The sequence below is a fragment of the Pristiophorus japonicus genome, chromosome 9 (genome assembly GCF_044704955.1).
Source record: "Pristiophorus japonicus isolate sPriJap1 chromosome 9, sPriJap1.hap1, whole genome shotgun sequence".
In the NCBI taxonomy this organism is placed as follows: Eukaryota; Metazoa; Chordata; class Chondrichthyes; family Pristiophoridae; genus Pristiophorus; species Pristiophorus japonicus.
Window position 1 is genome coordinate 228,999,708 of NC_091985.1, and position 22,053 is coordinate 229,021,760.

The following is a 22,053-nucleotide window of genomic DNA, read 5'->3' on the forward strand; positions in this document are numbered from 1 at the left end:
GATGAAGGAACGGCCGATACACGTCCAAGTCGGGTTGGTGTGTGACTTGGAGGGGAACTTGGAGGGGATGGGTGTTCCCATGCGCCTGCTGCCCTTGTCCTTCGAGGCGGCAGAGGTTGTGGGGTTTGGGAGGGGCTGTGGGAGAGGCCTTGGCGAGTTGCTGCGGTAAGCTGGACACACCGGTTTGGATTGATGGGTACAACCCGGGCCACGTTCCCAATCTCTCGACTTACTGAGCGGATGCAATGCTTTCAAAATAATCCTTTAATCGGAAATCTCCACACGTCAAACATTCTGTGCCCCGAGGGAGCTCTTTGCGTCAGCAACAGGCAATAGCAAAATGATATCTATTTCTTTAAAAATACTTGTCCGGTGTCGACTAATAAACAAACTGCTGTAAATCTGAGGGGGCTTCGCTCGTTGCCCTCGTCGTAGGCTGTTCGTACAATCCTTTTCAGATACACAAATATATATATATATATATATATATATTTTACATAAAGTAGGCTGCCTGCGAAACTGAGACAGCCCCTCACCACGTGTTTCCCCCCCTCACCTCCCCACCCCTCTCGCGTGGGTTTGTGGACGGCTGGGTTGCCAAGAGCCTTTTTCGCCATTCCCAATTTCAAAATGGCCGCCGCCCACCGAGACCCCCCCCCCACTGTGCCTGACTGATGTAAGGGTGAGGGGGCCGAGGGAGGAGTGGACCTGGGAAGGGAGGGGGGGCTTCCCAACGGGGACATAGAAACATAGAAAAATAGGGGCAGGAGTAGGCCATTCGGCCCTTCGAGCCTGCACCACCATTCAGTATGATCATGGCTGATCATTCCCTCAGTACCCCTTTCCTGCTTTCTCTCCATACCCCTTGATCCCCTTAACCATAAGGGCCATATCTAACTCCCTGTTGAATATATCCAGTGAACTGGCAGGGACGAGCTAGGCAGAGCTGGGGGCGGGGGGGGGGGCGGAGCAGGTGGGAAGTTATACAGGGCCTTGGTGAGACCGCACCTGGAGTATTGTGTGCAGTTTTGGTTTTACCTAAGAAAGGATATACTTGCCATAGAGGGAGTGCAGCGAAGGTTCACCGGACTGATTCCTGGGATGCAGGACTGTCGTATGATGAGAGATTGGGTCGACTGGGCCTGTATTCACTAGAGTTTAGAAGAATGAGAGGGGATCTCATAGAAACGTATAAAATTCTGACTGGGTTGGATAGACTGGATGTGGGGAGGATGTTTCCCGGGGCTGGGAAGTCTAGAACAAGGGGTCACAGTCTCAGGATACGGGGAAGGAAATTTAGGACTGAGATGAGGAGAAATGTTTTCACTCAGAAGGTGGTGAACCTGTGGAATTCTCTACCACAGAAGGCTGTGGAGGCCAAGTCACTGAATATATTTAAGAGGGAGATAGACAGATTTCTAGAAACAAAAGGCTTCAAGGGGTATGGGGAAAAAGCGGGAATATGGTGTTGGGATAGAGGATCAGCCATGATCATATTGAACGGCGGTGCAGATTCGAAGGGCCGAATGGCCGAACTACTGGCCCTATTGTCCATGTTTCCATGAAATTGGCCATTCCCAATGTGGCAGAAATGGGCAGAGGAACCAGAGACACGACGAGCAAAGGCACTTCTACAGGCTGCCTCTCTCCCGTTCCGAGTGCGTTCCTCAAGGCCGGCAGAGGGGGAAAACGAATGTTTGCGGGGGGGGGGGGGGGGGGGTGGGGAGGAAGGGACAAGAAAGGGGGCTTTAAAGAATGAAATCAGGCCGTCAAATTGCAGACGGAGGCTCGCATTCCCTCGAGTGCAGAACGTTAAGGGGCGATCTGATCACAGTGTCGAAGGTGATTGAAGGACCAAGAGAGAGAGAGAGAGAGAGAGAGAGATTTCCTCTGGTCCTGAACAAGGGTGGAGGGTGGGGGGGGGGTAACCTTAAAATTAAAGCCAGTCTATTCAGGGGAGACGTCGGGAAGCACTTTGTCACACACAGGGCGGTGGGAATCTGGAACTCCACGAAGCTGTGGAGTCCTTGGGGGGGTCCGACTGGGGCCTCCGAGAGCGAGATGGAGAGATTTGGTGAAGGATATCGAAGGATGGGAGGCAGAGGCGGGAAGGTGGGGCAAGGGTACACCGGACCCGGCGCGATCCAACTGAAGGGCGGACGCAGCAGGCCCGAGGGAGGGGCGGAATGGAGGCCTCCTGCCCCGGGAGAAGGGGAGGCAGCAGAGAACCATGAGGGAGGCACAGCCCCAGCGATGACCGGGACGGCAACGCGCGCCCACCGAGCGTCCGCGACTCCCCGCGTCTGGGCATCGATCAGTCGTCGAGCGGCGGGGGGAGCTCGCAGTGAGACCCACTTCGAGTCGCACTCCCCCTCTCCTCTACTTCCGCCTCTTGCCTCCCTTGGCCTTGCCGTCTTTGCCCATTTTCCTCATGTCCTTCTTCATCCGGGCATCGACCACTCGGAACTGACCCTTGACCCCCGCCGGACGACGCACCTTGCGGCCCGCGCCTTTCTTGGCCACGATGTAGGTCACCTCGCGCTTCTCCTTCCCCAGGCCGGCCTTCTTGTAGATACTGCGAGGGACAAGAGGAGGGGGCGGGCGTTAGCATAGTGAGACGCGGCCGCACTATCGAGGGGTCAGTCACACAGTGAGGGGCCGCACTATCGAGGGTCAGTCACACAGTGAGGGGGCCGCACTATCGAGGGGTCAGTCACACAGTGAGGGGCCGCACTATCGAGGGTCAGTCACACAGTGAGGGGCCGCACTATCGAGGGTCAGTCACACAGTGAGGGGCCGCACTATCGAGGGGTCAGTCAGTCACACAGTGAGGGGCCGCACTATCGAGGGTCAGTCAGTCACACAGTGAGGGGCCGCACTATCGAGGGGTCAGTCAGTCACACAGTGAGGGGCCGCACTATCGAGGGGTCAGTCAGTCACACAGTGAGGGGCCGCACTATCGAGGGTCAGTCACACAGTGAGGGGGCCGCACTATCGAGGGTCAGTCACACAGTGAGGGGCCGCACTATCGAGGGTCAGTCACACAGTGAGGGGCCGCACTATCGAGGGGTCAGTCAGTCACACAGTGAGGGGCCGCACTATCGAGGGTCAGTCACACAGTGAGGGGCCGCACTATCGAGGGGTCAGTCAGTCACACAGTGAGGGGCCGCACTATCGAGGGTCAGTCACACAGTGAGGGGCCGCACTATTGAAGGTCAGTCACACAGTGAGGGGGCCGCACTATCGAGGGGTCAGTCAGTCACACAGTGAGGGGCCGCACTATCGAGGGTCAGTCACACAGTGAGGGGCCGCACTATCGAGGGGTCAGTCAGTCACACAGTGAGGGGCCGCACTATCGAGGGTCAGTCACACAGTGAGGGGCCGCACTATCGAGGGTCAGTCAGTCACACAGTGAGGGGCCGCACTATCGAGGGGTCTGTCAGTCACACAGTGAGGGGCCGCACTATCGAGGGTCAGTCAGTCACACAGTGAGGGGCCGCACTATCGAGGGTCAGTCACACAGTGAGGGGCCGCACTATCGAGGGGTCAGTCAGTCACACAGTGAGGGGCCGCACTATCGAGGGGTCAGTCAGTCACACAGTGAGGGGCTGCACTATCGAGGGGTCAGTCAGTCACACAGTGAGGGGCCGCACTATCGAGGGTCAGTCACACAGTGAGGGGCCGCACTATCGAGGGGTCAGTCAGTCACACAGTGAGGGGCCGCACTATCGAGGGGTCAGTCAGTCACACAGTGAGGGGCCGCACTATCGAGGGTCAGTCAGTCACACAGTGAGGGGCCGCACTATCGAGGGTCAGTCACACAGTGAGGGGCCGCACTATCGAGGGTCAGTCAGTCAGTCACAGTGAGGGGCCGCACTATCGAGGGGTCAGTCACACAGTGAGGGGCCGCACTATCGAGGGTCAGTCAGTCACACAGTGAGGGGCCACACTATCGAGGGGTCAGTCAGTCACACAGTGAGGGGCCGCACTATCGAGGGGTCAGTCACACAGTGAGGGGCCGCACTATCGAGGGTCAGTCACACAGTGAGGGGCCACACTATCGAGGGTCAGTCAGTCACACAGTGAGGGGCCACACTATCGAGGGTCAGTCACACAGTGAGGGGGCCGCACTATCGAGGGTCAGTCAGTCACACAGTGAGGGGGCCGCACTATCGAGGGGTCAGTCAGTCACACAGTGAGGGGCCGCACTATCGAGGGTCAGTCACACAGTGAGGGGCCGCACTATCGAGAGTCAGTCACACAGTGAGGGGCCACACTATCGAGGGGTCAGTCAGTCACACAGTGAGGGGCCGCACTATCGAGGGGTCAGTCAGTCACACAGTGAGGGGGCCGCACTTTCGAGGGTCAGTCACACAGTGAGGGGCCGCACTATCGAGGGTCAGTCACACAGTGAGGGGCCACACTATCGAGGGGTCAGTCAGTCACACAGTGAGGGGCCGCACTATCGAGGGGTCAGTCAGTCACACAGTGAGGGGCCGCACTATCGAGGGGTCAGTCAGTCACACAGTGAGGGGCCACACTATCGAGGGTCAGTCAGTCACACAGTGAGGGGCCGCACTATCGAGGGGTCAGTCAGTCACACAGTGAGGGGCCACACTATCGAGGGTCAGTCACACAGTGAGGGGCCACACTATCGAGGGGTCAGTCAGTCACACAGTGAGGGGCCGCACTATCGAGGGGTCAGTCAGTCACACAGTGAGGGGCCACACTATCGAGGGGTCAGTCAGTCACACAGTGAGGGGCCACACTATCGAGGGTCAGTCACACAGTGAGGGGCCACACTATCGAGGGGTCAGTCAGTCACACAGTGAGGTGCCGCACTATCGAGGGGTCAGTCAGTCACACAGTGAGGGGCCACACTATCGAGGGTCAGTCAGTCACACAGTGAGGGGGCCGCACTATCGAGGGTCAGTCACACAGTGAGGGGGCCGCACTATCGAGGGTCAGTCACACAGTGAGGTGCCGCACTATCGAGGGTCAGTCAGTCACACAGTGAGGGGCCGCATTATCGAGGGTCAGTCACACAGTGAGGGGCCGCACTATCGAGGGTCAGTCAGTCACACAGTGAGGGGCCGCACTATCGAGGGTCAGTCAGTCACACAGTGAGGGGCCGCACTATCGAGGGGTCAGTCAGTCACACAGTGAGGGGCCGCACTATCGAGGGGTCAGTCACACAGTGAGGGGGCCGCACTATCGAGGGTCAGTCACACAGTGAGGGGGCCGCACTATCGAGGGGTCAGTCACACAGTGAGGGAGCCGCACTATCAAGGGTCAGTCACACAGTGAGGGGCCGCACTATCGAGGGTCAGTCAGTCACACAGTGAGGGGCCGCACTATCGAGGGTCAGTCAGTCACACAGTGAGGGGGCCGCACTATCGAGGGGTCAGTCACACAGTGAGGGGCCGCACTATCGAGGGGTCAGTCACACAGTGAGGGGCCGCACTATCGAGCGTCAGTCAGTCACACACTGAGGGGCCGCACTATCGAGGGGTCAGTCACACAGTGAGGGGGCCGCACTATCGAGGGTCAGTCACACAGTGAGGGGCCGCACTATCGGGGGGTCAGTCACACAGTGAGGGGGCCGCACTATCGAGGGTCAGTCACACAGTGAGGGGCCTCACTATCGAGGGTCAGTCACACAGTGAGGGGCCACACTATCGAGGGTCAGTCACACAGTGAGGGGCCGCACTATCGAGGGTCAGTCACACAGTGAGGGGCCGCACTATCGAGGGTCAGTCAGTCACACAGTGAGGGGCCGCACTATCGAGGGGTCAGTCACCCAGTGAGGGGCCGCACTATCGAGGGGTCTGTCAGTCACACAGTGAGGGGCCGCACTATCGAGGGTCAGTCAGTCACACAGTGAGGGGCCGCACTATCGAGGGGTCAGTCACACAGTGAGGGGCCGCACTATCGAGGGTCAGTCACACAGTGAGGGGCCGCACTATCGAGGGTCAGTTACACAGTGAGGGGCCGCACTATCGAGGGTCAGTCACACAGTGAGGGGCCGCACTATCGAGGGTCAGTCACACAGTGAGGGGCCGCACTATCGAGGGTCAGTCAGTCACACAGTGAGGGGCCACACTATCAAGGGTCAGTCAGTCACACAGTGAGGGGCCGCACTATCGAGGGTCAGTCAGTCACACAGTGAGGGGCCGCACTATCGAGGGTCAGTCACACAGCGAGGGGCCGCACTATCGAGGGTCAGTCACACAGTGAGGGGCCGCACTATCGAGGGGTCAGTCACACAGTGAGGGGGCCGCACTATCGAGGGGTCAGTCACACAGTGAGGGGGCCGCACTATCGAGGGTCAGTCACACAGTGAGGGGGCCGCACTATCGAGGGGTCAGTCAGTCACACAGTGAGGGGCCGCACTATCGAGGGGTCAGTCACACAGTGAGGGGCCGCACTATTGAGGGGTCAGTCACACAGTGAGGGGCCGCACTATCGAGGGTCAGTCACACAGTGAGGGGCCGCACTATCGAGGGTCAGTCACACAGTGAGGGGCCGCACTATCGAGGGGTCAGTCACACAGTGAGGGGCCGCACTATCGAGGGTCAGTCACACAGTGAGGGGCCGCACTATCGAGGGTCAGTCACACAGTGAGGGGCCGCACTATCGAGGGGTCAGTCACACAGTGAGGGGCCGCACTATCGAGGGTCAGTCACACAGTGAGGGGCCGCACTATCGAGGGGTCAGTCACACAGTGAGGGGCCGCACTATCGAGGGTCAGTCAGTCACACAGTGAGGGGCCGCACTATCGAGGGGTCAGTCAGTCACACAGTGAGGGCCGCACTATCGAGGGGTCAGTCAGTCACACAGTGAGGGGCCGCACTATCGAGGGTCAGTCAGTCACACAGTGAGGGGGCCGCACTATCGAGGGGTCAGTCAGTCACACAGTGAGGGGGCCGCACTATCGAGGGGTCAGTCAGTCACACAGTGAGGGGGCCGCACTATCGAGGGTCAGTCAGTCACACAGTGAGGGGCCGCACTATCGAGGGTCAGTCAGTCACACAGTGAGGGGGCCGCACTATCGAGGGGTCAGTCAGTCACACAGTGAGGGGGCCGCACTATCGAGGGGTCAGTCAGTCACACAGTGAGGGGGCCGCACTATCGAGGGTCAGTCAGTCACACAGTGAGGGGCCGCACTATCGAGTGGTCAGTCACACAGTGAGGGCCACACTAGCGAGGGGTCAATCAGTCACACAGTGAGGGCCGCACTATCGAGGGGTCAGTCAGTCACACAGTGAGGGGCCGCACTATCGAGGGTCAGTCAGTCACACAGTGAGGGGCCGCACTATCGAGGGGTCAGTCAGTCACACAGTGAGGGCCGCACTATCGAGGGGTCAGTCAGTCACACAGTGAGGGGCCGCACTATCGAGGGTCAGTCAGTCACACAGTGAGGGGGCCGCACTATCGAGGGGTCAGTCAGCCACACAGTGAGGGGGCCGCACTATCGAGGGGTCAGTCAGTCACACAGTGAGGGGGCCGCACTATCGAGGGGTCAGTCAGTCACACAGTGAGGGGGCCGCACTATCGAGGGTCAGTCAGTCACACAGTGAGGGGCCGCACTATCGAGGGGTCAGTCACACAGTGAGGGCCACACTATCGAGGGGTCAATCAGTCACACAGTGAGGGCCACACTATCGAGGGTCAGTCACACAGTGAGGGGGCCGCACTATCGAGGGTCAGTCAGTCACACAGTGAGGGGCCGCACTATCGAGGGGTCAGTCACACAGTGAGGGCCACACTATCGAGGGGTCAATCAGTCACACAGTGAGGGCCACACTATCGAGGGTCAGTCACACAGTGAGGGGGCCGCACTATCGAGGGTCAGTCAGTCACACAGTGAGGGGCCGCACTATCGAGGGGTCAGTCACACAGTGAGGGGCCGCACTATCGAGGGTCAGTCACACAGTGAGGGGCCGCACTATCGAGGGGTCAGTCACACAGTGAGGGGCCGCACTATCGAGGGTCAGTCACACAGTGAGGGGCCGCACTATCGAGGGGTCAGTCACACAGTGAGGGGCCGCACTATCGAGGGTCAGTCAGTCACACAGTGAGGGGCCGCACTATCGAGGGGTCAGTCAGTCACACAGTGAGGGCCGCACTATCGAGGGGTCAGTCAGTCACACAGTGAGGGGCCGCACTATCGAGGGTCAGTCAGTCACACAGTGAGGGGGCCGCACTATCGAGGGGTCAGTCAGTCACACAGTGAGGGGGCCGCACTATCGAGGGGTCAGTCAGTCACACAGTGAGGGGGCCGCACTATCGAGGGTCAGTCAGTCACACAGTGAGGGGCCGCACTATCGAGGGTCAGTCAGTCACACAGTGAGGGGGCCGCACTATCGAGGGGTCAGTCAGTCACACAGTGAGGGGGCCGCACTATCGAGGGGTCAGTCAGTCACACAGTGAGGGGGCCGCACTATCGAGGGTCAGTCAGTCACACAGTGAGGGGCCGCACTATCGAGGGGTCAGTCACACAGTGAGGGCCACACTAGCGAGGGGTCAATCAGTCACACAGTGAGGGCCGCACTATCGAGGGGTCAGTCAGTCACACAGTGAGGGGCCGCACTATCGAGGGTCAGTCAGTCACACAGTGAGGGGCCGCACTATCGAGGGGTCAGTCAGTCACACAGTGAGGGCCGCACTATCGAGGGGTCAGTCAGTCACACAGTGAGGGGCCGCACTATCGAGGGTCAGTCAGTCACACAGTGAGGGGGCCGCACTATCGAGGGGTCAGTCAGCCACACAGTGAGGGGGCCGCACTATCGAGGGGTCAGTCAGTCACACAGTGAGGGGGCCGCACTATCGAGGGGTCAGTCAGTCACACAGTGAGGGGGCCGCACTATCGAGGGTCAGTCAGTCACACAGTGAGGGGCCGCACTATCGAGGGGTCAGTCACACAGTGAGGGCCACACTATCGAGGGGTCAATCAGTCACACAGTGAGGGCCACACTATCGAGGGTCAGTCACACAGTGAGGGGGCCGCACTATCGAGGGTCAGTCAGTCACACAGTGAGGGGCCGCACTATCGAGGGGTCAGTCACACAGTGAGGGCCACACTATCGAGGGGTCAATCAGTCACACAGTGAGGGCCACACTATCGAGGGTCAGTCACACAGTGAGGGGGCCGCACTATCGAGGGTCAGTCAGTCACACAGTGAGGGGCCGCACTATCGAGGGGTCAGTCACACAGTGAGGGGCCGCACTATCGAGGGGTCAGTCACACAGCGAGGGGGCCGCACTATCGAGGGTCAGTCACACAGTGAGGGGCCGCACTATCGAGGGGTCAGTCACACAGTGAGGGCCACACTATCGAGGGGTCAATCAGTCACACAGTGAGGGGCCGCACTATCGAGGGGTCAGTCAGTCACACAGTGAGGGGGCCGCACTATCGAGGGGTCAGTCAGCCACACAGTGAGGGGGCCGCACTATCGAGGGGTCAGTCAGCCACGCAGTTACCTCCGCATCTGAACCATCTTCTCGCGTTCCGAGATGTCGACCGTGTTGACCACTGCCTCCGCCCTCTTCTTCGCCTGTTCCATCTTCTTCAGTTGCTGCACAGGACGGGGAGAGCGGGAGAGTTTAGTCAAACCACAACGCCGTGCAACACACAGATACCCAAAGGGTCTTTGGAGTTGTGAGGCGTTCAGGAGCGGTCGTTGAAATATCGTCAAACACAGCACACCGTCAGGAGAGACATGGTCGACATACGACCGTGACAAGCAGCTGATACTCGTCCGATCGGGCATACGGCCGGTGACACACACAGCTCTTCTCCGCACCGTCTGCCCTGAAAAGCTCTTTCGATATCTTTTTCACTGACTTTATTTAGGACTGGGCCTGAGGAAAAGTGATGGACAGGACCATGTAACCGACAAGGGCTCTTCCCAAACCGGCCTGCCCAAGGGCTGGTCGAGTTCTTTGTCCCAACACTTAGCTGAAACCCTCCTCTACATGTGTCTTTCCTGTCGAACTTTCTGAAGGCTCATCGTCCCCAAGGTTGGAATCAGACATGCCATTCCTGGCCTTCAGATGTTTAAAGCTGCCTGTAATCAGTTATTTATATGACACACTTTCGCCATTGCCCCAGAGAATGAACCCTTCAATTCCAGCAACAGCCCGAGGAGTCTCACCTTTATTTTCAAATCCCTCCTTGGCCGCGCCCCTCCCTATCTCTGTAATCTCCTCCAGCCCCCTCAACACCCCCCCCCCCCCCCCCGCCCCGAGATGCACTCCTCTAATTCTGCCCTTTTGACCATCCCTGATTATAATCGCTCCACCATCGGTGTCCGGCCCTTCAGCTGCCTGGGCCCCGAGCTCTGGAACTCCCTCCCTAAACCTCTCCGCCTCTCGAGCTCGCTTCCCTCCTTCAAGGCGCTCCTTAAAACCTCCCTCTAGGACCAAGAATTGATACTTCTCGGCTCGGTATCAATATTTTTTTGGCCTTTTCATGCTCCTGTGAAGCGCCTTTTGACTTTTAACTGCGTTAAAGGCGGGATATAAACACACGTTTTTGTCGTTCAAGGTATTTCGTCCAATTGACGATTTCTTGCGACACAGCTTAATTAGGGGCGGGGGCAGTTACGGCAGATACAGACACAATGCAAACGGCCCCACCCCATCAGGCATAAAGCAGGCATACCCTCCCCCTCCCCCACAACGCAGACTGGCCCCTCCCCCGTCAGACGCATCGCGACGGCCGTCGGACGCAGACACAGACCGGCCACGAGACGGAGAAACCGCACAGAGTCAACAGGGAGGGAGGAGGTGACACAGTCAGGCCCCGCCGCTTCCCTTGCGGCTCCCCACATACCCTCCTCTTCTTGCGGGCTTTGGCCTCAGCGACCTTCTTGATGGGCCGCGCGTTGATCTCCTTCCACCGCTGCCGGAACTCCTCAGCCATGGCGGGGTCGAAGGGCGCGGGCCGACGACGGTACTTCTGTTCGCTCTCGGCGAACCAGTCGGGCAGCTCATCCTGGTCCTCGTCAAATGTGTACCTGGCAAAAGAATCACCATCCGTTGAGACAGCACCTTTCACTCCCTCAGTACTGCCCCTCCGACAGTGCAGTGCTCCCTCAGTACTGCCCCTCCGACAGTGCAGTGCTCCCTCAGTACTGCCCCTCCGACAGTGCAGTGCTCCCTCAGTACTGCCCCTCCGACAGTGCAGTGCTCCCTCAGTACTGCCCCTCCGACAGTGCAGCACTCCCTCAGTACTGCCCCTCCGACAGTGCAGCACTCCCTCAGTACTGCCCCTCCGACAGTGCAGTGCTCCCTCAGTACTGTCCCTCCGACAGTGCAGTGCTCCCTCAGTACTGCCCCTCCCACAGTGCAGCACTCCCTCAGTACTGCCCCTCCGACAGTGCAGCACTCCCTCAGTACTGCCCCTCCGACAGCGCGGTGCTCCCTCAGTACTGTCCCTCCGACAGTGCAGTGCTCCCTCAGTACTGCCCCTCCCACAGTGCAGCACTCCCTCAGTACTGCCCCTCCCACAGTGCAGCACTCCCTCAGTACTGCCCCTCCGACAGTGCAGTGCTCCCTCAGTACTGTCCCTCCGACAGTGCAGTGCTCCCTCAGTACTGCCCCTCCCACAGTGCAGCACTCCCTCAGTACTGCCCCTCCCACAGTGCAGCACTCCCTCAGTACTGTCCCTCCGACAGTGCAGTGCTCCCTCAGTACTGCCCCTCCGACAGTGCAGTGCTTCCTCAGTACTGCCCCTCCGACAGTGCAGTGCTCCCTCAGTACTGCCCCTCCCACAGTGCAGTGCTCCCTCAGTACTGCCCCTCCCACAGTGCAGTGCTCCCTCAGTACTGCCCCTCCGACAGTGCAGTGCTCCCTCAGTACTGCCCCTCCGAAAGTGCAGTGCTCCCTCAGTACTGCCCCTCCGACAGTGCAGTGCTTCCTCAGTACTGCCCCTCCGACAGTGCAGTGCTCCCTCAGTACTGCCCCTCCGACAGTGCAGTGCTCCCTCAGTACTGCCCCTCCGACAGTGCAGTGCTTCCTCAGTACTGCCCCGCCGACAGTGCGGCACTCCCTCAGTACTGCCCCGCCGACAGTGCGGCACTCCCTCAGTACTCCCTCTCTGACAGTGCAGTGCTCGATCAGTACTGGCACCGGGGGGAGTGTCGGCCTGGATTGCGGGTATCGTGTCTCTGGAGCGGGGCTTGAAACATTCTGACTCAATGGCGAGAGTCCACCAAAACATTCTTCCCCGACGGCAGAGAGATGGAAATCGGAGTTGGGCAAGAGGACAGAATTGAAGGAGCGTAGAGATCTCAGGGGCTGGGGGAGTTTGCAGAGAAAGAGAGGGGTGTAGGGCTGGAGGAGGTTACAGAGATAGGGAGAGGTTTAGGGGCTGGAGGAGGTTACAGAGATAGGGAGGGGTTTAGGGGCTGGAGGAGGTTACAGAGATAGGGAGGGGTGTAGGGGCTGGAGGAGGTTACAGAGATAGGGAGGGTTGTAGGGGCTGGAGGAGGTTACAAAGATAGAGAGGGTTGGAGGAGGTTACAGAGATAGGGAGGTGTGTAGGGGCTGGAGGAGGTTACAGAGAGAGGGAGGGTTGTAGGGGCTGGAGGAGGTTAGAGATAGGGAGGGTTGTAGGGCTGGAGGAGGTTACAGAGATAGGGAGGAGTGTAGGGGCTGGGGGAGGTTACAGAGACAGGGAGGGTTGTAGGGGCTGGAGGAGTTTACAAAGATAGAGAGGGTTGGAGGAGGTTACAGAGATAGGGAGGTGTGTAGGGGCTGGAGGGGGGGTACAGAGATAGGGAGGGTTGTAGGGCTGGAGGAGGTTACAGAGATAGGGAGGAGTGTAGGGGCTGGGGGAGGTTACAGAGATAGGGAGGGTTGTAGGGGCTGGAGGAGGTTACAGAGATAGGGAGGGTTGTTGGGCTGAAGGAGGTTACAGAGATAGGGAGGGTTGTAGGGGCTGGAAGAGGTTAGAGAGAGAGGGAGGGTTGTAGGGCTGGAGGAGGTTACAGAGATAGGGAGGGTTGTAGCGCTGAGGGAGATTACAGAGATAGGGAGGGTTGTAGGGGCTCGAGGAGGTTACAGAGAGAGGGAGGGTTGTCGGGGCTGGAGGAGGTTACAGAGAGAGGGAGGGTTGTAGTGGCTGGAGGAGGTTACAGAGAGAGGGAGGGGTGTAGGGGCTGGGGGAGGTTCCAGAGATAGGGAGGGTTGTAGGGCTGGAGGAGGTTACAGAGATAGGGAGGGTTGTAGGGGTTGGAGGAGGTTACAGAGATAGGGAGGGGTGTAGGGGCTGGGGGAGGTTACAGAGAGAGGGAGGGGTGTACGGGCTGGGGGAGGTTACAGAGATAGTGAGGGTTGTAGGGCTGGAGGAGGTTACAGAGATAGGGAGGGGTGTAGGGGCTAGAGGAGGTTACAGAGATAGGGAGGGTTGTAGGGTTGGAGGAGGTTACAGAGATAGGGAGGGGTGCAGCGGCTGGAGGAGGTTACAGAGATAGGGAGGAGTGTAGGGGCTGGGGGAGGTTAGAGATAGGGATGGGTGTAGGGGTTGGAGGAGGTTACAGAGATAGGGAGGGTGGTAGGAGGTTACAGAGATAGGGAGGGGTGTAGGGGCTGGAGGAGGTTACAGAGATAGGGAGGAGTGTAGGGGCTGGAGGAGGTTACAGAGATAGGGAGGAGTGTAGGGGCTGGGGGAGGTTACAGAGATAGGGAGGGGTGTAGGGGCTGGAGGAGGTTACAGAGATAGGGAGGGTTGTAGGAGTTGGAGGAGGTTACAGAGATAGGGAGGGGTGTAGGGGCTGGAGGAGGTTACAGAGATAGGGAGGGTTGTACGGCTGGAGGAGGTTACAGAGATAGGGAGGAGTGTAGGGGCTGGAGGAGGTTACAGAGATAGGGAGGGTTGTAGGGGCTGGAGGAGGTTACAGAGATAGGGAGGGGTGTAGGGCTGGAGGAGGTTACAGAGATAGGGAGGGTTGTAGGGCTGGAGGAGGTTACAGAGATAGGGAGGAGTGTAGGGGCTGGAGGAGGTTACAGAGATAGGGAGGGGTGTAGGAGCTGGGGGAGATTACAGAGATAGGGAGGGGTGTAGGGCTGGAGGAGGTTACAGAGATAGGGAGGGTTGTAGGGCTGGAGGAGGTTACAGAGATAGAGAGGAGTGTAGGGGCTGGAGGAGGTTACAGAGATAGGGAGGGGTGTAGGGCTGGAGGAGGTTACAGAGATAGGGAGGGTTGTAGGGCTGGAGGAGGTTACAGAGATAGGGAGGGGTGTAGGGGCTGGAGGAGGTTACAGAGATAGGGAGGGGTGTAGGGCTGGAGGAGGTTACAGAGATAGGGAGGGTTGTAGGGCTGGAGGAGGTTACAGAGATAGGGAGGGTTGTAGGGCTGGAGGAGGTTACAGAGATAGGGAGGGTTGTAGGGCTGGAGGAGGTTACAGAGATAGGGAGGAGTGTAGGGCTGGAGGAGGTTACAGAGATAGGGAGGGGTGTAGGGGCTGGAGGAGGTTGCAGAGATAGGGAGGGTTGTCGGAGTTGGAGGAGGTTACAGAGATAGGGAGAGGTGTAGGGGCTGGAGGAGGTTACAGAGATAGGGAGGAGTGTAGGGGCTGGGGGAGGTTACAGAGATAGGGAGGAGTGTAGGGCTGGAGGAGGTTACAGAGATAGGGAGGGGTGTAGGGGCTGGAGGAGGTTACAGAGATAGGGAGGGTTGTAGGAGTTGGAGGAGGTTACAGAGATAGGGAGGGGTGTAGGCGCTGGAGGAGGTTACAGAGATAGGGAGGGGTGTAGGGGCTGGAGGAGGTTACAGAGATAGGGAGGGTTGTAGGGGCTGGGGGAGGTTACAGAGATAGGGAGGGGTGTCGGGGCTGGGGGAGGTTACAGAGATAGGGAATAAGTCGCGAAGGCCATGGAGGTGATTCGAACAGGAGGATAGAGAATTTTAAAATGGAGGCGTTGCCGGACCGGGTGAAAACGTCGCTCAGCGAACACAGGGAGGGAGGGGATGATGGCTGGAAAACCCTCGGCAGAAGCACATCCGAGTAAGTCACGTGCCGTTACCTGTTGAACGAGTCGTCGATTAGCTCCCGGGTTCTCCTCTTCGACGTGGCAATAGAGGCGCCCAACGCCAGTCCCTCGGGATCCAGGACCCGCGCTCTCTTCACTGCGATGTGGGGATGGGGGTGGGGGGGGAAGACAGGAGAATGAATACGTCGCGGGTTCTTTCTCTGACAGGAGGACTTCTCTGTGGCACGTTACCGTTGCCCCCGTTTCAATCACCGGGGCTTGCCGACAGAATAACACGGAACGGCACCAGCACAGCGCTCAATGCCAAAACCAGCATCACCGACACCATCGGAACTGTAATTCTGGCCAGTTCTCCACTTCCCACATCCGTCAGAGATAACTGAGGGGTTCGGGGAGCGGGATTATATACAGAAACACAGATACCCGGGAGTGAGTTACAGACTGGAATCTAATCGAGGGGTTCGGGGGCTTATATGTAGAATAACAGATACCTGGGAGTGAGTTACAGGCTGGAATCTAATCGCGGGGTTCGGGGGTTTATATGTAGAATAACAGATACCTGGGAGTGAGTTACAGACTGGAATCTAATCGCGGGGTTCGGGGGTTTATATGTAGAATAACAGATACCCGGGAGTGAGTTACAGACTGGAATCTAATCGCGGGGTTCGGGGGTTTATATGTAGAATAACAGATACCTGGGAGTGAGTTACAGACTGGAATCTAATCGCGGGGTTCGGGGGTTTATATGTAGAATAACAGATACCTGGGAGTGAGTTACAGACTGGAATCTAATCGCGGGGTTCGGGGGTTTATATGTAGAATAACAGATACCCGGGAGTGAGTTACAGGCTAGAATCTAATCGCGGGGTTCGGGGGTTTATATGTAGAATAACAGATACCCGGGAGTGAGTTAAAGGCTAGAATCTAATCGCGGGGTTCGGGGGTTTATATGTAGAATAACAGATACCCGGGAGTGAGTTACAGACTGGAATCTAATCGAGGGGTTCGGGGGGTGTTTATATATAAAACAACAGATACCCGGGAGTGAGTTACAGACTGGAATCTAATCGAGGGGCTCGGGGGGGTTTATATGTAGAATAACAGATACGCGGGAGTGAGTTACAGGCTGGAATCTAATCGAGGGGTTCAGGGGGTTTATATATAAAATAACAGATACCCGGGAGTGAGTTACAGACTGGAATCTAATCGAGGGGTTCGGGGGGTTTATATATAAAACAACAGATACCCGGGAGTGAGTTACAGGCTGGAATCTAATCGAGGGGTTCGGGGGGTTTATATATAAAACAACAGATACCCGGGAGTGAGTTACAGACTAGAATCTAATCGAATGGTTCGGGGGTTTATATATAGAATAACAGATACCCGGGAGTGAGTTACAGGGTGGAATCTAATCGAGGGGTTCGGGGGTTTATATATAGAATAACAGATACCCGGGAGTGAGTTACAGACTGGAATCTAATCGAGGAGTTCGGGGGTTTATATATAGAATAACAGATACCCGGGGGTGAGTTACAGACTGGAATCTAATCGAGGGGTTCGGGGGTTTATATATAGAATAACAGATACCCGGGAGTGAGTTACAGACTGGAATCTAATCGAGGGGTTCGGGGTTTATATATAGAATAACAGATAACCGGGAGTGAGTTACAGGCTGGAATCTAATCGAGGGGTTCGGGGGGTTTATATATAGAATAACAGATACCCGGGAGTGAGTTACAGGCTGGAATCTAATCGCGGGGTTCGCGGGGGGTTTATATATAGAATAACAGATACCCGGGGGTGAGTTACAGGCTGGAATCTAATCGAAGGGTTCGGGGGGTTTATATATAGAATAACAGATACCCGGGAGTGAGTTACAGGCTGGAATCTAATCGAAGGGTTCGGGGGGTTTATATATAGAATAACAGATACCCGGGAGTGAGTTACAGGCTGGAATCTAATCGAGGGGTACAGGGGGTTTATATATAGAATAACAGATACCCGGGAGTGAGTTACAGGCTGGAATTTAATCGAGGGGTTCGGTGGGGGGTTTATATATAGAATAACAGATACCCGGGAGTGAGTCACAGGCTGGAATCTAATCGAAGGGTTCGGGTGGTTTATATATAGAATAACAGATACCCGGGGGTGAGTTACAGGCTGGAATCTAATCGAGGGGTTCGGGGGGTTTATATATAAAACAACAGATACCCGGGAGTGAGTTACAGGCTGGAATCTAATCGAGGGGTTCGGGGGGTTTATACATAAAATAACAGATACCCGGGATTGAGTTACAGGCTGGAATCTAATCAAGGGGTTCGGGGGGTTTATATATAGAATAACAGATACCCGGGGAGTGAGTTACAGGCTGGAATCTAATCGAGGGGTTCGGGGGTTTATATATAAAACAACAGATACCCCAGAGTGAGTTACAGACTCGAATCTAATCGAGGTGTTCGGAGGTTTATATATAAAACAACAGATACACGGGAGTGAGTTACAGACTGGAATCTAATCGAGGGGTTCATATATAAAATAACAGATACCCGGGAGTGAGTTACAGGCTGGAATCTAATCGAGGGGTTCAGGGGTTTATATATAGAATAACAGATACCCGGAGTGAGTTACAGGCTGGAATCTAATCGAGGGGTTCGAGGGGTTTATCTACAAAACAACAGATACCCGGGGAGTGAGTTACAGGCTGGAATCTAATCGAGGGGTTCGGGGGGTTTATATATAGAATAACAGATACGCGGGAGTGAGTTACAGGCTGGAATCTAATCGAGGGGTTCGGGGGGTTTATATATAAAATAACAGATACCCGGGAGTGAGTTACAGACTGGAATCTAATCGAGGGGTTCGGGGGGTTTATATATAAAACAACAGATACCCGGGAGTGAGTTACAGGCTGGAATCTAATCGAGGGGTTCGGGGGGTTTATATATAAAACAACAGATACCCGGGAGTGAGTTACAGACTAGAATCTAATCGAATGGTTCGGGGGTTTATATATAGAATAACAGATACCCGGGAGTGAGTTGCAGACTAGAATCTAATCGAGGAGTTCGGGGGGTTTATATATAAAATAACAGATATCCGAGAGTGAGTTACAGGCTGGGATCTAATCGAGGGGTTCGGGGGTTTATATATATAATAACAGATACCCGGGGGCGAGTTACAGGCTAGAATCTAATCGAGGGGTTCGGGGGTTTATATATAGAATAACAGATACCCAGGAGTGAGTTACAGGGTGGAATCTAATCGAGGGGTTCGGGGGTTTATATATAGAATAACAGATACCCGGGAGTGAGTTACAGACTGGAATCTAATCGAGGGGTTCGGGGGTTTATATATAGAATAACAGATACCCGGGGGTGAGTTACAGACTGGAATCTAATCGAGGGGTTCGGGGGTTTATATATAGAATAACAGATACCCGGGAGTGAGTTACAGACTGGAATCTAATCGAGGGGTTCGGGGTTTATATATAGAATAACAGATAACCGGGAGTGAGTTACAGGCTGGAATCTAATCGAGGGGTTCGGGGGGTTTATATATAGAATAACAGATACCCGGGAGTGAGTTACAGGCTGGAATCTAATCGAAGGGTTCGGGGGGTTTATATATAGAATAACAGATACCCGGGAGTGAGTTATAGGCTGGAATCTAATCGAAGGGTTCGGGGGGTTTATATATAGAATAACAGATACCCGGGAGTGAGTTACAGGCTGGAATCTAATCGAGGGGTACAGGGGGTTTATATATAGAATAACAGATACCCGGGAGTGAGTTACAGGCTGGAATCTAATCGAGGGGTTCGGTGGGGGGTTTATATATAGAATAACAGATACCCGGGAGTGAGTCACAGGCTGGAATCTAATCGAAGGGTTCGGGTGGTTTATATATAGAATAACAGATACCCGGGGGTGAGTTACAGGCTGGAATCTAATCGAGGGGTTCGGGGGGTTTATATATAAAACAACAGATACCCGGGAGTGAGTTACAGGCTGGAATCTAATCGAGGGGTTCGGGGGGTTTATACATAAAATAACAGATACCCGGGATTGAGTTACAGGCTGGAATCTAATCAAGGGGTTCGGGGGGTTTATATATAGAATAACAGATACCCGGGGAGTGAGTTACAGGCTGGAATCTAATCGAGGGGTTCGGGGGTTTATATATAAAACAACAGATACCCCAGAGTGAGTTACAGACTCGAATCTAATCGAGGTGTTCGGAGGTTTATATATAAAACAACAGATACACGGGAGTGAGTTACAGACTGGAATCTAATCGAGGGGTTCATATATAAAATAACAGATACCCGGGAGTGAGTTACAGGCTGGAATCTAATCGAGGGGTTCAGGGGTTTATATATAGAATAACAGATACCCGGAGTGAGTTACAGGCTGGAATCTAATCGAGGGGTTCGAGGGGTTTATCTACAAAACAACAGATACCCGGGGAGTGAGTTACAGGCTGGAATCTAATCGACGGGTTCGGGGGGTTTATATATAAAACAACAGATACCCGGGAGTGAGTTACAGGCTGGAATCTAATCGAGGGTTTCGGGGGGTTTATATATAAAATAACAGATACCCGGGAGTGAGTTACCGACTGGAATCTAATCGAGGGTTTCGGGGGATTTATATATAAAATAACAGATACCCGGGAGTGAGTTACAGGCTGGAATCTAATCGAGGGGTTCGGGGGGTCTATATATAGAATAACAGATACCCGGGAGTGAGTTACAGACTGGAATCTAATCGAGGGGTTCGGGGGGTTTATATATAAAACAACAGATACCCGGGAGTGAGTTACAGGCTGGAATCTAATCGAGGGGTTCGGGGGGTTTATATATAAAACAACAGATACCCGGGAGTGAGTTACAGACTAGAATCTAATCGAATGGTTCGGGGGTTTATATATAGAATAACAGATACCCGGGAGTGAGTTGCAGACTAGAATCTAATCGAGGAGTTCGGGGGGTTTATATATAAAATAACAGATATCCGAGAGTGAGTTACAGGCTGGGATCTAATCGAGGGGTTCGGGGGTTTATATATATAATAACAGATACCCGGGGGCGAGTTACAGGCTAGAATCTAATCGAGGGGTTCGGGGGTTTATATATAGAATAACAGATACCCAGGAGTGAGTTACAGGGTGGAATCTAATCGAGGGGTTCGGGGGTTTATATATAGAATAACAGATACCCGGGAGTGAGTTACAGACTGGAATCTAATCGAGGGGTTCGGGGGTTTATATATAGAATAACAGATACCCGGGGGTGAGTTACAGACTGGAATCTAATCGAGGGGTTCGGGGGTTTATATATAGAATAACAGATACCCGGGAGTGAGTTACAGACTGGAATCTAATCGAGGGGTTCGGGGTTTATATATAGAATAACAGATAACCGGGAGTGAGTTACAGGCTGGAATCTAATCGAGGGGTTCGGGGGGTTTATATATAGAATAACAGATACCCGGGAGTGAGTTACAGGCTGGAATCTAATCGAAGGGTTCGGGGGGTTTATATATAGAATAACAGATACCCGGGAGTGAGTTATAGGCTGGAATCTAATCGAAGGGTTCGGGGGGTTTATATATAGAATAACAGATACTCGGGAGTGAGTTACAGGCTGGAATCTAATCGAGGGGTACAGGGGGTTTATATATAGAATAACAGATACCCGGGAGTGAGTTACAGGCTGGAATCTAATCGAGGGGTTCGGTGGGGGGTTTATATATAGAATAACAGATACCCGGGAGTGAGTCACAGGCTGGAATCTAATCGAAGGGTTCGGGTGGTTTATATATAGAATAACAGATACCCGGGGGTGAGTTACAGGCTGGAATCTAATCGAGGGGTTCGGGGGGTTTATATATAAAACAACAGATACCCGGGAGTGAGTTACAGGCTGGAATCTAATCGAGGGGTTCGGGGGGTTTATACATAAAATAACAGATACCCGGGATTGAGTTACAGGCTGGAATCTAATCAAGGGGTTCGGGGGGTTTATATATAGAATAACAGATACCCGGGGAGTGAGTTACAGGCTGGAATCTAATCGAGGGGTTCGGGGGTTTATATATAAAACAACAGATACCCCAGAGTGAGTTACAGACTCGAATCTAATCGAGGTGTTCGGAGGTTTATATATAAAACAACAGATACACGGGAGTGAGTTACAGACTGGAATCTAATCGAGGGGTTCATATATAAAATAACAGATACCCGGGAGTGAGTTACAGGCTGGAATCTAATCGAGGGGTTCAGGGGTTTATATATAGAATAACAGATACCCGGAGTGAGTTACAGGCTGGAATCTAATCGAGGGGTTCGAGGGGTTTATCTACAAAACAACAGATACCCGGGGAGTGAGTTACAGGCTGGAATCTAATCGACGGGTTCGGGGGGTTTATATATAAAACAACAGATACCCGGGAGTGAGTTACAGGCTGGAATCTAATCGAGGGTTTCGGGGGGTTTATATATAAAATAACAGATACCCGGGAGTGAGTTACCGACTGGAATCTAATCGAGGGTTTCGGGGGATTTATATATAAAATAACAGATACCCGGGAGTGAGTTACAGGCTGGAATCTAATCGAGGGGTTCGGGGGGTCTATATATAGAATAACAGATACCCGGGAGTGAGTTACAGACTGGAATCTAATCGAGGGGTTCGGGGGGTTTATATATAAAACAACAGATAACCGGGGAGTGAGTTACAGGCTGGAATCTAATCGAGGGGTTCGGAGGTTTATATATAGAATAACAGATACCCGGGAGTGAGTTACAGACTGGAATCTAATCAAGGGGTTCGGGGGGTTTATATATAGAATAACAGATACCCAGGGAGTGAGTTACAGGCTGGAATCTAATCGAGGGGTTCAGGGGTTTATATATAGAATAACAGATACCCGGAGTGAGTTACAGGCTGGAATCTAATCGAGGGGTTCGAGGGGTTTATATACAAAATAACAGATACCCGGGGAGCGAGTTACAGGCTGGAATCTAATCGAGGGGTTCGAGGGGGGTTTATA

The 22,053-nt window shown here is 54.6% G+C and overlaps 1 protein-coding gene across 1 annotated transcript in view; it reads right to left on the reverse strand.

The window, feature by feature from the left end:
• Positions 1 to 249: 249 nt before the first annotated feature.
• Positions 250 to 22,053, reverse strand: part of ftsj3 (FtsJ RNA 2'-O-methyltransferase 3) — a 150,262-nt gene continuing 128,458 nt past the window's right edge. Inside the window, exons 18-21 of the mRNA XM_070890930.1 lie at positions 15,035 to 15,137; positions 10,838 to 11,021; positions 9,484 to 9,578; positions 250 to 2,575 (exon numbers count right to left, since the gene is read on the reverse strand). Coding sequence (XP_070747031.1) covers positions 2,380 to 2,575; positions 9,484 to 9,578; positions 10,838 to 11,021; positions 15,035 to 15,137 — 578 coding nt within the window. The 3' untranslated portion in view covers positions 250 to 2,379. The remainder of the gene's footprint in view (positions 2,576 to 9,483; positions 9,579 to 10,837; positions 11,022 to 15,034; positions 15,138 to 22,053) is intronic.